Here is a 17,429-nt window from a genome sequence, read left to right as displayed (position 1 = left end):
AATAAAAAAAAAAAAAGAAGAGATGAGAGGATTGGAAGATAAAGGCAGACTAGAACAGAATCGATGCCAGACGTATGACTACAGCCTATCACAGTGTAAACCGAGCACAGGAATTACTCACAGTCACAGAAGATACTGTTAGGAAGAGTAATAATCTGCAGCAAAAGAAAGGATAGTTTAGGTTAAATATCAGGGTGAGAGTCACAGCTATAAAAAGCATATGGGAAGTAGAACTGTCTCCCTTGGGAGACAATAGAAACTGTCTCGCTGGATGGTTAAAAAAACAGGTTAGGCGCACTGTTCAGAATGACTGCTGCTCTATATGCAGAAGCCTTATCACATTCATCTGCTTTTTTGATGCCAGTGAAATCCCACACACAGCATCATTGCAGAAGAAAAGCTCAGAGGAAAAAGAGAGTCACTGTCTCGTTCGCCCCTCCGAAGCAGGATGGTTGGCACAAGAACTGCCATCACCCAGCAGCGGAGAAGTCTCTGCTTTCTCTCCAAACAGCAACCCAGTAGGGCAGGACCCAGAGCTTTGTTCTGGTTGTATGTGGCCCGAAGCAACATGAAGATGATGCCAGGATGTGAACTGCTAACACAGAAAGGAGACAGAACACTGGATGCCAGCAGTCCTGTCCCACACACACACTGCCATCTTGGCACAGACAGAATGAATAAGGGATGATCCCACGTGAATCTTACACCATGATGATGCCGTCTGAACAAGGACCTTGTTACCCCGAGTATCTCAGTGCTCTCTGGCCTTCTGGATGTGGTGACAAGAGGTTCAGGATGTCTGAAGAAAGGGGCAAAGAGCAGCGCATCGTTTCCTCCCGAGTACCCTTCCATACTGCTGAACTGCAGTGTGCCCTAAGTAAACTTTCCCTCCTGGTGAAGTTGCAGTCATGGGGGAGCATTGGTACTCCTCCCTATTCTGAGGTGCAGGTCTTCTGCCTTAACACAAAACTCTTCCCTTCCTGAGGGTCCAGACCCCAAGCATCTAATTCTGCCAACCTGTCTCATTAAGGAGGAGACCAGGATGATGAGGGAAAGGAGAAGACAGTGCAACTTCCCCCTAGACCTGCTGTCCCCTTTCTCTCCACTGAAGGACTTGCTGGTAGACCTGTAGGTGGCAGAGACCTAGCCAGGCCACCTTCGAGGGACAGCAGGAGACACAAGATTTGTCTCACAGACAGTCTCAGCACCTACTAATATAGCTGTGAAATGATATTCAGAATGAGGATGCTCCCATGGTGGCGGTGTCTCTCATCTCTGGCAGAGTGGGCGAGTCAAGTCAATAGTCTTTTCAGCCAATTTGCAGAAAGCCTCCAAAGCACTGAAGGCAGAGGTCACATCCTGCTTACACTGGGGCACCACCAGAAGCAGGGAGATGCACAGCGCCTGTTCCCCTCTCATCTCAATCATATACCCCAGAGAAATTGGGGGCAGGGGGTGGGGGAAGGAGGGAGGCAAAAAGCTGATTCCCCCCTCCTAAGAGAGAGAAAGATATTCCTGAGGCTGGTACAGAGCACATCTACCTTTGCCCACCTGTTTGTCTTATCTTCTGGAAACAGATCTCTGAGGCTGAACAGTCAAAGACTGACCCCTAACTACCACAGAAAGAGAGAATTTCAAGACAAAAAAAGCCCAACAAGCAAAAAGTGAACACTTCTTGCTTTGAATAGAACCACATCTTTTCACAAGTTCCCCCAAAAACAAAGTCCAACCGCACTTCTTCTGGAAAGATCATGATCCTACAGGACCTTTAAATCAAAGATGGTTTCTCAGTGGTATTTACGCTCGGTAGATAAGGCTTAGTATAGCAAGATAATTCTGGGACACAGAAAATGATCTTGACATACAGCTGTTAGTAACACATGTTGCAGTAGTGCTCTGGAGGTGAAAATGACCCCACCAAGGATCAGGTTCAGACAGGGCTTCAGTGGAGCATGGGGTACAAGTTGTCTCTACAAAAGACCAAGAGATGGAAGACCTGGCATACAAACTCCTACCCGGTACGCATTTTGATCTCACCTTCCAAAAAATGCATGTACAAACAGTATGGAAAGCAGAACACCAGAGATTTTATAGAGGCTGCAACACAAGAGCCACCCTTGCCACTGCTCCAATTCTCACTGGCTTTTGACAGGCAGAACCTGATGCACAGTGTCGTGTCTTTCAGCACCGCGCTTGTTCATCCAATTTTTCAGCTGGACTGAAGCCCTTGCAGGTGGAACGGCTCTCCCAAAACGCGCACTGAGTCAGGCACGTTAGGAACATTAAGGAACCAGATTCCTTCTGCCTCTGAGCACAGTCGCACACAGATATCACTCGTCAGTTCTTCTGACAACAGCCATGCAATTGCAGGCGTGTAGGACATCTCGAATAGCTCCCTACAACCAGGAAGAGCTGAGAATAAAGTACTTATGGAGAAGGCATGAGAAAGATAGACTTGCAAACCAAGAAACAAAAAGAAGAGTTACTAAACTATCTTTCCATGAAGAGGGCATTTACCTCCTTAATTATACATGCCTTTTCTCTCTTGCGCTGTACATAGTTTGCTCAGATTGTGCTTTTGGGAGTTTTGCCTAAGCCTTTCTTTTCAAAACAAATGCTTCACTGCTTTTCTTTTGCAGAATGAAATGATACCATTAGTTCAGTGCTATTGAAGAGCTGGGCAGTAACAATGTGCAGGAAGAAGAGGGGGAGGAAAAAAGCAAATATTTGTTAAGAGGAGAAAAGGAGGGGGGGGGAAAGCATTTTCTAAACAGAAAAAGGGGTAGAAAAAGCATTTTCTAAATAGCTTGGAAGGAAATTTTTAAATGTGCTGTGAGAAAAAGCTTCTGCAACAGGAAAAAAAAATGATCTGAGTACGCATTTTTTTTAGGAAGAAATAAACAGTAAAACTGCCTTCATATATTAATAACACATACTCCCACAGTAGGGGAACATGACTTGAGCTGCCAAGCTAAAGAGAAAAACCAGGAAATTCCAGACCTGAGGTTACCTGAGAAGGTTTCGGGTGGCCCGTCATCTGCGTGTGCACATGATGAGCCAAGTCTTTTAATCACAAAAGTCACCAAGTGATTTGCCCACAGGACCATCCTTGCTTAGTGCAAAGGATGGACGAGCAGTTCTTGCTTAATGAGAACCTATTCTGTGCTGTGCTTTCCCCTTAGCAAGGGATCCTACCCCTCATATACGGCCCACTGCCTGAGCTCCCGCTCCAAAAACTAATGCGCTGATATTTACTATGGGCACTCCTAGACAGCTCATGAGTGCAGCCTTGAGTTTTTAGGAGCTATCAAAGCATTTATGTTTACAATAGCATTATGAGGGGAGGGTTGACTTGGTTCCATTCTAGACACAAGAGAAATTTATGCACCCATTTTAGGATGCCCGACTTTACAGGGTAAAGCAGCATCAGGTTGTGCTTCATGTCTTTCAAAATACAAAAGTCAACACCCAGCTACTTTAACCATTGGACTGATCTTCCAGATCAACAGCCTTCCTTAAAACTTCTGGGTTTTATTCATTATTTGCCTACAATAGCATTCTTCTCACATGTTTGTATCTGCCTTTATCTCACTGTGCAATCCTATAGATGCTGGAGAAGATGGGTCTGTCTCAGGGTGCGATAGCAAGTACTGTTTGACAGCCATCAGGAGATTGGCTTTGCCTGGATGCTTTTCTCTTTAAAATTGGCAAAAACTAGGCAAGGTGAAGCCAACCCCTGATCCCTGCTGGTTTGCCAAGTGCATCCCTGCAAGATGGGGCTACCAACTTTTGCCTTATCCCTCCACAGTCTGTCTTTACTCCAAGGTATCCTGGAAGCCTTGCTGGGCACCTCTCCTGGATTATCTGTCTTGGAGAACTGTGGAGTTAATTCTGAAAACAACATCTAAAAGTCCTGTAAGTATCTTGAGGCTCATGCCCACTCTTAGTGTAATTCTGTGCATGAATCTCTCCCCAGGCATTATCCTACTGATGTCCTGAAGGCATCATTATATTCCTGAAATCAAAGCTGCTGCATGTGGGAGGAAAACAGACACAAAGTTCATCAGAACTCCATATGTCAGTAAAAGGTAAATAATCGCAGAGGTAAATCACTGCAAGATAAGTCCTTAATTATTCAGGGTTAAACAACAGCAGCATTACAGATGTAACACAAAGTAATACTTTGTTAACCAGTCACCCTGGGAGCACTTACATAGAAAGATGTTATTTTGTACAAGAAAGGAAGGCAAAATGGGCACTGAGATGCTTAGAAATATTTTCAGATAAATAGGAAACAATATTAAAAAGCATGAACAAAAAAGATCCACCCAAAGCAAGAAAAAAAAGGGAAAGAAGCTGTCACAAATTAATTTTTAAATTAACTGTAGTTTCAGCTATTTCAGCTCAGATGCTGCTAATTTCTACTTGCAATTACATTTCCTTATTTTTTCACCTTTCCTGTCTTACTGTATGAAAACCCTGCACTAAGCACAGGAAAAATTGACTAACTGGCAGTAGTGAGAGGGTGTAGCTGACTAAGTGGTGACACAAACAAAGTGCTTTCAAATTCACAGATCAAACTGACTGGGAGGGGGGGAAAAAAAAAGATATAAAGAAAAAAATGTCTACAATTCCCTTCTTGCATACTCTGCCTTCCATAAGAAATGAGTAGCTTAACACCTTGGGAAAGAAAAAGAAAAAAAAAGAGTATTTGGGGATTTTTTATTATTAGCTGCACTCTTATTTAAGGAGGAAAAGGAAAAATTGGTCTTGCATTTATAAAATCATGTGGACATTCTCAGCTGGTATAAAAGAGCAGAGTTTCCCCTGCTCGGGGATGTAATCCTAATCTATCAGATGAGGATCTGACCTAAAGAGACTTCTTACAAAAGCATATTCAGAATTATCCCAATTCTGACATTACGTGTACCAGATGGAAACTGGACTCAAGTCTCATATTGCAAAACAGTTTTCACCCTCTTCTTTCCATATTTGATCTCATAGCATGTTTTATGGTCAGAAGAAGCAGAAGATGCAAACATTCAATGAAGTTTACTAGTGTTGCTATACCTTTGAGGTCTACCTATGTACTTTAACATGTGCTTAAAGCAGAAAGTGCTGGCACAGTACACGGATACGAAGCTTTAAAACGTGTAGGGAACATCCAGCCACCTTCTCCACGAACCGCATTCACACAGATACCCATAAACCATCCAACGATGTACATATGCATTAACCGACCAAGCCTGCCTATGTGACAGGGATGGAAAGACCCCTTAAACATCCATGCTCATATTCAGAGTGGTATTTCACCTTCGTGTAGGTGGGTGCCATGTTTTAGGGCAGCATCCCAGGTTTTTCACTCTTCAACCAGTGAGGGCTGCTCTTAAGACTTGTCTTGGACAGTACTAGGGGAGCACTTGTCTGTTCCTGCCGGCCCTCTGCTGAAAGCTGTTGTAGCTGACTGCATAGAGGGGTGAGCCCTTCTCTGCTGAAAGCCAAACATCAAATTACAACTGGAGGAAACCTGAACAAAGCTGTCAGCCAGGCAAGGAGGACCTCCAGGGGAACCCATATGCCCAAGCAACTTAGGTGGCTTGTGAACATCCCACATCTTCACATTTCATCCTCGTGCAAAAAGCAGAGAGACATTAGCCATGTACTCTTCTCACAGGAAGAGCAAACAATCTCTACCAATGGCTGTATCTAGGTAACAAAATCTATATTCATATTATGAAAACAATCTCCAACCACAGCATTCGTGTTTTGTAATGTGGGCTATTTTATGTCACAACTCCCTCTTTTTTTTTTTTTGAATTGTGAATATTTCTCTGGTGTTTTCTTTATTACTAAATTTCAAGATGAAACTATGGTTATGGTCAGACGTGTGAAAATTGCACCTTGCAGTTCCACAGACATTTTCTCTTCTGACTTGCAGATCAAATGCTCCCGGCTGACAACTCTCACGCAATTCTCTCGCAGCCCAGTCCCACGCTGGGGCTCCCTTGGAAGCTCACGCTTCCTGCCAGCGGCACGTTTGCATCAATACACCCTCCTGCATGCTCCAAAGCCTACCTGGAAAAGCTTACTAGTTTATCCTTTCTGATTCCTGGAAGCATCGAGGCAACTCTGTACCTAAGACCAAGCTACCACTCACTCATAAAACAGAAACCTCCCCTGCAGTGTGGCTGACCCTGTAGAAGAAACCTGTACAAAGAGTCGGGAAGCCCCACGATTACATTTTCACATGCAGAGTTTCTGTCTGCGGCTGCACTTCAACCACTGTGTTTCAGTAGTCACACATTTGCTAACACCTCAAAAAAAGTTCATCTGCAATGCTGTCATTTCTAACCAGTCCAATTATCTCTGCTCATCCAACAATGAAAAACACGCTCTCTTAAAAACGGCCTGGACACAGCACTTGAATATCCTTGGAGGTAAAAAACTCAGCAAGTTAAGATCATACTCAAGAGTCCTGCACAAATGAGCCAATGGGCAGAACGATACTACTCCTTGGTGTAGCGTACAGGTACTAGAAACACTTCTGGATCCTGATCAGCGGGGCTACCAACAAGACAACTAACACATAACAGTTCTGTGACAGGTATTCCTTTAGAACCTACCAAGAAACTAGACATAGACACAATACTACCAAGTAGCACGACAGGACAAACCCCCGTCTTTCTCCAACACCTTCTGTCTCAGGTGAGTGTTGTGCCTGCCATGAGTTGGGACATTAGAGCAAGATATAACTGAATCAAAAATTCAATTACGAGGGTTTTGAAAGGTGAGCAAGAAGGAACTCCACCAGCACTGGGCACTTATTAGGTGAAAAAATGGGTATAAAACTGCAAAGCAGGCTTCCAACAGTACACAGCTATTCTTTATGATCTTTGGAATTTCACAGCACTTTGGGGCTGAGACTGTCAAAACAATCTGCCAGCAAAGCCTGGATACACCCAAGGAGACATTCAAAGGGAAACGCGATAGCATCAGCAGAGGAGCTCACTTACACAAAAGGAGAGGTGTGGCTGAACCACAACTTGTCTGATTCACATCAAGGCTTTCCCGAAGTTCAGAGCTGCGCTATCTGAAGAGGATGGTAGGGACCCAGAGCCACTGGGAACACACAGTTATTTCCACAACCCACTTCACTCGAACAATAATGACAAGAGAAAAAAACATAAAGAGGGAAGAGAAGCTAAGGCAGGCTCACCAGAGTGCGTCCTGAGGTGTCCGGTGAGGGCGTCCCTCCGTCGGCAGGCATAGCTGCAGAAGGGACATTTGAATGGTTTCTCCCCAGAGTGCAACTTGATGTGCCTCAGCAGGTTCCCCTTCTGGGTAAAAGAAGCTCCACATTGGTTACAGTGGAAGGGGCGTTCACCTGGAAGGGAAAAGGGACAGGGTTGTCAAGAAACATCATAAGACGCACCAAGCCCGTTGTCCCTCTCTTCCTAATACTGCCGTCTTACACAGGGATGGTCCCCACCACCACCATCACACGGCACTTGCTCAAGTCAGAGGCAGTTTCCTTAGTGAGATGGACAAAGCCTCCAATAGTGAGTTTGGGCTCACTCTTTCTGCAGCCTCAGCTTGAGGTGATGAGTACAGCCTGGTTTTCATAAACCTCTGCACCTCAGAGGTTTTCATCTTCACAAAAGATGAGCACTGCTCAAAGTTGAGATCCATAACCGTGGTTCTGAGGTATTCCTCTCTATAGTTTTGCACTTATTTTTAGTGTAGGTCCCATCCATAAGAGTATTCAGAACTGGTGGTAACAACTCGACTTAGAAAGATCTTAAGGTCTTTGCTTCAAACCAAAAATCATTTGCTTACATTTTACTTTAAAACAAAATCCCTTTTTGAAGGCTGCTTTGCATTGCTAGAGTGGTATGAAGAGAACTGATGAAAGCGAGGATCAGGCCCTCAAGCTCTGGGCAGTAGCAAGCACTGAGAAAAACTTTACACCATTAAACTGTGAAATAAGCAAGTTTGTGCTCCAAGTAAAACTAACTGAAAAGGGTTGTTTGATGAAAAAAAAACCCTCCACCAACCTAAAACCAGAAACTCTACACCATACCCTCTCCCCTCATCCCATGCATTCACACACACATACACACACACAACTTATTTTGATGTTACTCCTCCATATCTACCCCAGCCAGGAGGAATTGGGTCTGTAACAACAAACACCAGGGCTTTGTCACATTATTTAGAGGAAACCCCCCTGACAAACTCACAGAGGTTTTGTGAAACATTTACAAAACCATACTCTAACGTCAACATCTGTTGAGGACACTCAGGTAGTTCCAGCATTCTTGGGCTGGCAGTCAGCTCTAAACATCTACTTGTGTCCCCGGGGGTACAGTGTAAATCAATAGGGTAGGAGCAGACACTCGAGCTGGCCACTTGCCCAAGCGCTGTACTGCGTCTGGGCTCTAGATGCTGAAATATTTCCACTAGCTATGGCCCCTGCTCAGCAAGGTCTCCAACATCAGATTTCACATGTAAGCAGCCTCATTCATTTTTTTTTCCCAGCATATCATCTATTACAGACCCTTGGTCAAATCCTGGTGGGACTTCCTGAGGTGGAATTCACTGGCCTGAAGCACAACTCTTGTGAAAAACAAACATGTTCCATGATCAGTCACCTCTCTCGAAAGCCTTTTTCAATTGCTTTAAAAAGATTACTCCCTCGCTGCCCAAAATTAATGCTATGTTTTTATCAAAGTGGTTCACGTGTCTAGTGTGAAGTCCAAGATACATCTGTTGATTCGAATGGAAAGAGAGGGAGGAAGAGAGCTCTTACAGATGTCCACAAGCAATTCTTGCTTCAGTGGTTTAAATCACTGCCAGCATTCCAGTCCTACCAGGAGGGCAGCAGAAGGCAGGTGTGCCATATATATGCCATCTCTCTGCAACTTCACGTGCATGAGCTGGGAATTAGATCTGAAACCACTGGAGATGCACTGAAGACGACAGATACTAAGGTTCCTACAATCTTGCCAAGAATATTATGGAGTAATGATAAGAAAAAAAAAAAATCAGGGCATGAAGCTCACCCTCCCATGCAGTGAGCAGAAGCTCTTTGGAATTGATAAAGATTTGTGGTTTCCCTTTAAACTCCCACACTCTACTTAAAGGATCTGATTAGCCATTATCTCCTTTTATATCATTTCAAAACGTCCATAACAGAGATATGTAAAGACACTACAGTAGAAAAATATCTGCTTCTTGCTTTTTTTTCTCTTTTCTGTTTTGTTTTCGCTGTCTGAGAAAACAGGCAAAAGCCCTTCCTTTGACACGTTTCTCAGTATGCAGGAATGATAGCTTCAGTTTCAGGATGACAACATTAAAGAAGGTAGCAAATTTCTTACCAAGTCGCAAGTCTTTCCTTTTTCTCCTGCTGTATTTAAAGCTATGCATTTAATATGCTTCATCCACTACACCCCCCACTTATCTTTGGCAATTCGGAGGCCGCATCCGGGCGGGCATTATTATTCCTTGACAAACCGGCAGCTGAAGCGGTGCCGAAAGCCTCTGGTTAGGAATTCACAGTCACTGCACTGCAGTTCAGTGGCGAAGATGACACGAAAGCACTCACCGCAAAGTCACCAATAGCCTGCTCCTCTCTCACAGCAGACAGTATCTGCTACAATAGCACATTTTACCTTAAATAACCTCCGTATCTATTTAAAGCCAGCATGAATTCATTTTTCCTACCGGCTTAATTCTGGGTAAATAACTGCTTTGATCTGTTCCTTAGACTTTTGTCCAGTCATTTGATTCCTGCTCCTTGTTTAAGCTGCAGGCTCGTGGGATGACCATTAATTTTAATCACACCTTCATGCTGTTGATTAGCGCCTTTTACATTTAGCTCAGCTAATCTGAGACAACAATAGAAGGGTGCACAAAAAAACATAGACTCAATAGTAAGAAGATTTTGCTGGTTTCCCAAAAACTCTGCTGTCTGATGCACACTCCAGATACTAGCAAACCAGCCTTCGTTAGCACTTTGGTGCCTTGAGAGGACTGCTACCCTATTATGTATCCCTGCTGCCTTTTCCTAGTAGGTTTGTAAGCAGTTCTTCAGTATGATTACTGCGCAACAACAAAACAACCACCTTGCCATCCTTATTCACTTCCCTTCCAATTCTGTGAAAATTAAAAGCTTTTTGTTCAGAGGCTGAAATTAATCACATTTCAAACTAAAGATCCACTGATGAGAAAAGTCTTTACCTAAACACAACTCTTCTCGGCAGCCCCTGACCACGTTTAAAACGTTCTCCTGTCTTTGGGCAGTGAGGGCAGCACAGACATACTGGACGCTCCAGACCTACTGAACAAGGGGCTACAGATAATAAGTAGCACAGTGCATGTTTGAGAGTCACGGTATTTACTGGGTATTTACTGGGTGACTCCATAAACTTACAGCCGTTCGCTGAAATCCAAACTCCTCAGAAGAAGGACATGTACTGAAATATGACTAAGCAAGCTTTTTGGTTCTCAACACTGGAAACTATGTGACTACAAAATATTTTCAGTCTAGTTTAAGCATCAAACCTTTTCTCTGTTTTAGAGTTAAAGCAGGGCAGAAAAAACCTCAAACTTTAGTGATTAAAAAAAAAAAAGGAGCTTCTGAGTGGGGAGGAGGAGGAACAGCTAACCAAACAAAAAAAGGCGTTTCTTTTCAGCCCCAGGTTTAAGATCTAAAGCCAGGCAAAACCAAGAATGCCTAAAAAGCCTCATTCGCCAGCATAGGGAATTTAATTATCTAAAGTTACTTCAGGAATTGGCAAGGCGAGGTAGGCCAGGCCCATAAAGTATTACCTTTCATAAAGGCTTTGTAAGAGGAGGCTGTGCCAGGGAACAGCCCCCATAATTAAATTAATAAACCCATAAATAAATAAATCCGAAGGGAGGGTTTATCACTATACAGTTAAAGAAAGTATTAATTTAAAAGGTATGATTTGAAATATTTAAATTTGAATTACAGTAAAACACTGCTGAAACTTCACAGCTCATTGTTTAATGTGCATCTGTCCCAGTTCCATCTCCTCCAGGAAGAAAATAACGAAATATTACTGCTCTGTAGCTACAGCAGGACCTGAGGGATACAAGTTAACTTGCTGTTGTGCAAACAGACACTGAGATGAAAGGTGACAGAGACCAACACTCAGGGCTGTTAGCAAGACACTGTCCTTTCCTGGGTATCTTCAGTACGGGCAGCTGGCTGGAGACTTCACTGCACAACCTCCCCAAGACTGTCTAGCTGATACAACCTGAAACCAGGCAAATGAACTGATTAACTTCCTACTAAAAGCCTTCATATTTTACTGTGTATATGTCAAATGTTCTTTCAAAAAAGCAAATGGGCTCCTTTTTTCTGCTTAATTGGAAGCTTCCCCGCACAGCGACTCTCCTTTACCGCCTCAGCACGGAAGTGCTGCGCAGAAGTTTCAGTATGAGTTACCCTTCTTCGAATCTCACAGCGGTGCAAAATACAGAGCGATAGTTTCTGTATCACAACAGAAATTTAACTGAGGACAAAGAGCAGACCCTGCAACCAAGGAGACCTAGGTTTTCATCACCCTCGGCTGGTAATTTCTGCCTCTTTGAAATCAAGAGGAGATACTCACAAAACGATACCTAAAGATGTTCTCGTAACCTGGTTGTCTCTTCAGCTCCCTTACTGGGAATGTTTTCATTGCTTTTTTTTTAAAAACCAACCCACAATGCTGGTTTAAGGTCTCTTCACAGTAACAAGAAAAGCCAGGATAGAGTCCTTCCAACTATAAGAGCCAGGCCCAGCAAGACTACATTTAACATCTGTCCTGGTTAAATGCATATCAAAGGGCTCAGTCTTTTTTTTTTTTTTTTTTTTTTTTCTGGCATGTACTTTTGATAGGTGAAGAACAGCTTTGGTACTTCTCAAACAGGATTTCTCTTTTTTGAGCCTCAAAGCACCAAATTGTTGTCCCCATGCTGCCTTCCATAGCGAGCTGCTTCTTGATATTCATTTAAAGGGAAACATTCCTTGCGATTCATCAGATGCTGCAACTATATGCAGTGATACAGGCTTGGGGGAGACTGGCTGGACAGGTGTCAGGCAGAGGAGGACCTGGGGATGTTGGTTGACTGCCACTGAACATGAGCCAGCAGAGTGCCCAGGGGGCCAGGAAGACAAACAGCATCCTGGCTTGTGTCAGAAACAGTGCGTCCAGTAGGTCTGGGGAGGTGATTGTGCTCCTGTACTGGGCATCGGTGAGGCCGCACCTCGAGTGCTGGGCTCAGTTTTGGGCCCCTCACACAAGAAAGACATCGAGGTCCTGGAGCATGTGCAGAGAAGGGCAACCAGGCTGAAGAAGGGGCTGGAGGGCAAATCCTCTGAGGAGCAGCTAAGGGTGTTTAGCCTGGAGAAGAGGAGGCTGAGGGGAGACCTTATCAACACCAACAATGACCTGACAAGAGGGTGCAGAGAGATGGGCAACGGTCTCAGTGACAGGATATAGGACAAGGAGAAATGGCCTCAAACTGTGCCAGGGTAGGGTCAGACTAGATGTGAGGAAAAAATTCTTCACTGAAAGTGTTGTCAGGGCCTGGAGCAGGCTGCCCAGGGAGGGGGCTGAATCACCAACCCTGGCTGTGTTTAACAGACGGGCAGATGAGGTGCTCAGGGATATGGTTTAGCATAGGACAGGAACTGTTGGACTCGAAGATCTTAAAGGTCTTTTCCAACCTTGTGATTCTGTGAACTGAAAATACTAGCTGTGCTACCAACATCCTGACAGGCAGCGAGTGTCAGCCTATCTTCACCCAAGCCAAATACAGAGCAGCAGACTGTGCTTCATTTAAGGATTTGTTACTCAGGGGACTACCTGCCTGCGTACCTACTTACTGCTCTATCGGATTTGCTTAGTGGGCCGCACATCACTCGAAACCAGTGATTTCACCAGCACTTGTGTTGGGACTAAATAGCTTCCAGACAGGGTGATTTATTATAAACAGTAGTGACAAATCTCTCGTGAAAAATTCCTGGGCAATCCTGGGTGATTTCCAGGTGTCGTCTGTACACAAATTTATGACCATATTCTTAAGAGAAAAAATAAACTAAAATCTAAGTCAACTGGTAAAAATATCAGAGGAGTTTAGCTGCTCGGTACTGTGAGTAAAACATATGCAGACAGCGATTTAAAAAACCCTAAACTCCCCTTCCTTCTGTTCAAGTAGAAAAAGAGACTTTAGGGAAGGTGGAAAGTTAGGAACCTACATAGAAAAATATCACTTTCAGACATTTGGCTCTATAATTTTTGATTCGGTGTCAAATCCATTCCCACTGCAAGTGGTAGGAACCTGTACTAGGTTGCAAATTACAAATTAACCCAAATAAATCCTTTCTACTAAAAGAATATGACAGTCCAACAGAGTTAACTGTAATGTGTTAACATGACCATGTGTTTAAATTTGTTCCTGGTCAGCTGCTTCAGGCATAAAAGTCTTTTATACTAACCAGCACAATTGGCTTTTCCCTCATTTATTAATTGTGTCCCAAAAAATCAGAACTCTGTGTGAAGAAAATAGAAATTATAACCAGCATTCAGAGTTCCAGCATTGCATACGTTCAGGTATAATGCTATGGATGCTAAATCAACCCTTGAAGATTTCCCTCCTGTTTGACTGAATTACCACAAGGTTAACTCATTCCACTGGCATTAAGGTACTGAAATGCATATGGAGTAGGAGCAACGATCTGAGACCTTCCTGCGGTCAGCACCCCAAAAAAGGCCTGAAAATACCCCAAAAAAGGCCTGAAAATAATTGACTGGCAGCCCAAAGTGAGAATGGGGCAAGGCTGATGTCCCCACTGCCTCGTCATCGTGCTATGGACCCAGCGACCCGGCTTTGCTCTGCCACTGACAGAGAGAACACGGAAAGTGTTTAAACTCTGGGTGTTCTTAAAAAAAAAACAGGAAATCCCAATCATCCCTTAGAAACAAAGTGTTTAAATACCCAACAAAACCTAGAAAAAGGACTTGCTGTTTGAGTGGAGAACCAGAAGGGAGAACATGATGTGGACCTTGCGGATCACAGAGGCGGCAGCACCGCTGTACCTGCGAACGGTTTCTGCTTTGCGAAACTGGGGTGGAAATTTTAATTCAAGCTCACCAGCAGAAAGCCTGGAGAGGTGAGGCATCACCTCCACTCCTTTTCATTACCTCAGGCAAACTGGATTATTGACCTTACCCTCTTCTTCTCCCCTTCCCACAATGTCCCCCAGCACAAGCCCCAGGAGTATCCAGTGGCAATATTACGTGACCAGTCATCTCCTGCAGTAACAAAAAACTCTGATAAAGATGCTGCAACTCAGGGCACGTGCTGTGGAATATGGAATCTGGACCACAAAAAGATAGTATGGGAAAGGAGGAAAATAAATCAAACATGACACAGGCTGTTTTTCTGACATGAGGATGTGGCACGTGAGGAAAGGGGTGGGGAGGGGGGGTTACCCTGCTCACTAAAGCAGGGAGCAGATCACACAATTCCCACACTGAGCATTTTATTTAGTCTCTGTCAGGGATGACGAATAAATAGAAAGGCCATTGCCTGATGCCCATGCAGATTACAACACTGCTTCAACTGAATTATCAGGGAAACATCGTGTTTAGTGGTATCACACGAGCAGCACTGTGTGCCCTGGAACAGAGGTGCCATGGGCCAAAGCATCGCTTGCACCACGTGCAGGAGGCTGCGCTTGTACGGATCTGAAGGATCGATGGGAAATCCCCAGCTCGCTCTATCACGGAAAGGGGCCACTGCAGGCATCAGAGGAAACAGATGCTCCAGCACATGAGGATGAGATAGGACACTGAGCTCATCTACTCCGGCCTCATCCATGGCACAGATTATTGTCCCCACCCCAATATCTGTTTGATTAAACTACCGTAATGTGGCGTAGGGAAGACAACCACTTCTCAGGAACCGATGAATAACGTCTGGAGAAAGCTGTGCCCCTTTACGTGCGTAACGCAGCCGAAGCCACATGGCACAGCTTCTCGCAAAGCCCGGGTCCCCGGCGTAAGGAAAGCCACACTCTCATCCCAGCACACATGCAAATTACAGTCTGTACTACGGACCACAGGATTCTGTGTGATTTACATAGAAGCCTGACAGGAAAAGGGCTTCTCTTTTTGCCAACGCAAACAACTGGCCAGACCATGCTTTAGTTGGGTACAGATAGAGAAGAGAGCAAGGGGGGATTCAGCTCCCAAAACATACTGAAATTGGCTTTGAGAAGTAAGGATTTACATGCCAGTTGTGTTAGCTGATAAAGAATACTGTTCTGTTTCCACTCCCTAGGGACAACCTCCCTTCCCTCCACCATTCCCCCTTGGGCTGCAAAACCAGACTACCCACAGGTCAGGGCTCATTCCAGCGCTGGGGCCAGCCTGTCGCACCCCGGCTGCCGAGGAAGTGGCAATACATTTTAAAAACGCTGCGCTTTAGAAGACAGATACCAGTATGTTAAAAATACTCCTTTAAAATCAAGGATGTGGAAACCCAGGCAAACTTCTCCTTCTGTTGTGGACAGTGAAGTAGCAGCATGTATTAAAAAAAACAAACAAACAACGTGGGGGGAAAGAAAAAAAATCCCCCGCAAAACTTGCCAACTGGTTTAGCGAGAGCAGAGCGCCGAGCTGCACGTTAAAAGGAATGCCATTTCTACATGCTTGAAATCATCTGTATAGAGCAATACATCACAGCTCCTCTGCTCAGAGGGGGAAAAGAGTGAAGAGCTCTGTAAGGCACCAGCAGTAGCCCAAAGGAGAAAGCTACCCAGTTATGCAATTCCTACCCAAGCACCCGCATGCAGGCGAGGCGGCTGCGTGCAGACAAGATTTGGTTCTGTTTGCTTTGAGTTTTCATGTCGCCTTTGACATGAAAAAGGCAGCCTGTCCACATTTAAGAGATGCGTTAACTATTCACTGTCTCAAAAAACCCACAGACCATTTAATTAACTACCTCAACCTAAATTTAGCAGGTCTAATTCAGCTGCTTAAGTTCAAATACGTGGACTCCGATGCACTTACAATACATATGTTCGGATACGTGCAAGCACCAATGAAAACTTTTAGGGAGGGTGAAAGCTGAGGACTCAGTCTGTTGTGTTCTCTATTCTCTTAGTCTTTCCCTAGTAATAGCACGTCAAATTGTTAATCAAGACTTCAGTTCTCCAGCTAACGCTTTTCCCCCTGTCGTAATTGCTGTCTAAAATCATGACTGCATCATAAACGATACTGCAGTGCTCTGCATTATACATTTATGTTAAGTTATTATCGATACAACTTATATACAGGGCATTAACTACATTATACATATATTTATTATTCCTCTGTACAGAAATTCTATTGATTTGTTTCCCATCAAGAGCACGCTACTTGCCTGCAAACTACCGGGTTTACAAAGGGATTACAGAGTCTCTTACTCTACCTTCAAACCCTACTTTTCTTTTTATGTCCTAGCAGACAGTGTCAGTCTCTCACCCCATTAAATAATAGCAGAAAAAGATAAAAAAAACCCAATATATCTTTCATTTTGTCCAAAAAATGCAAAGAGCAAACACCCACGGAGGCTCCAACACAGAAACCTGTGTTTAACCTTAATAAGATTTAAGTGTGCATCTTAAGTTAAGCATGTATCGTAGCACTTCAGGTGACTTACATGTGCTCAAATCTCATAGAAGTTAAGCACGAGCTTAAGGGCTTTTTTGAATCAAAGGGTCTGCAAAAACTGGAGAGCAGTGTCTCCTGGCACCACCTGGACTTTTATCCTGTTGGAGGGAACTGTCACTCCCACCCAAGGAGCTGCAGAGGTGAGGACCAGCCTCCTGGGCCCCCAGTTTGTCATATTAGCCAAAATTCCCCTGAAATTTCATTTTAAACTTGAGACCTGATCATTCAGGCCCCAGAAACCCACTGAATCAACACATGGTAAAGGTTTTGTCTGCCTCTGGAATTCTCAAAGCCATAAGCCTTGTAAGCTGTTTTGGTCTCCAAAAAGCAGCACTAATATTAACAAAAATAGTTGATAGAGTGCAATCACTGAAAGGTGCCATGAAAACAGTATTTGGGGGAGCCAAATTCTAGCCCACAAGAGTAGCTCAGGTAAGGTTTGCCTGTCAACCAGTGAGCAGCAAGCCCACCCTGGCATGAAGATAGGCAGGTAATGCGTGCCCCCCTCCAGATTTGCTGGTCCCGGGTTCACCAGGCCACCAGCATCACGCCCAGCCACTTGCAAAGGAGCTGTGAGATCCCCAGGATGCTGCCAGCATTGTCCACCTGTGAGCATCTCCAAGGGAAGACCATCTAAGACCCACTCTAAAGGCTCAAAAACCTTGCACATCCACACACACATGAGCACACATCCCCCTC

General features: G+C 44.3%; 1 protein-coding gene across 4 annotated transcripts in view; it reads right to left on the bottom strand.

Moving 5' to 3' along the window:
- Positions 1-17,429, bottom strand: part of IKZF2 (IKAROS family zinc finger 2) — a gene marked incomplete at its 5' end in the record, with an annotated part of 107,171 nt that overhangs the window by 30,045 nt on the left and 59,697 nt on the right. For all 4 annotated transcript variants that reach the window (XM_084265569.1, XM_084265567.1, XM_084265566.1 and 1 more), the window contains one exon: positions 7,217-7,384. In XM_084265569.1, coding sequence (XP_084121695.1) covers positions 7,217-7,384 — 168 coding nt within the window. The remainder of the gene's footprint in view (positions 1-7,216; positions 7,385-17,429) is intronic.

This window comes from Gallinula chloropus (genome assembly GCF_964237585.1).
Source record: "Gallinula chloropus genome assembly, chromosome: 5".
In the NCBI taxonomy this organism is placed as follows: Eukaryota; Metazoa; Chordata; class Aves; order Gruiformes; family Rallidae; genus Gallinula; species Gallinula chloropus.
This window is presented reverse-complemented; position numbering and strand designations above follow the sequence as displayed.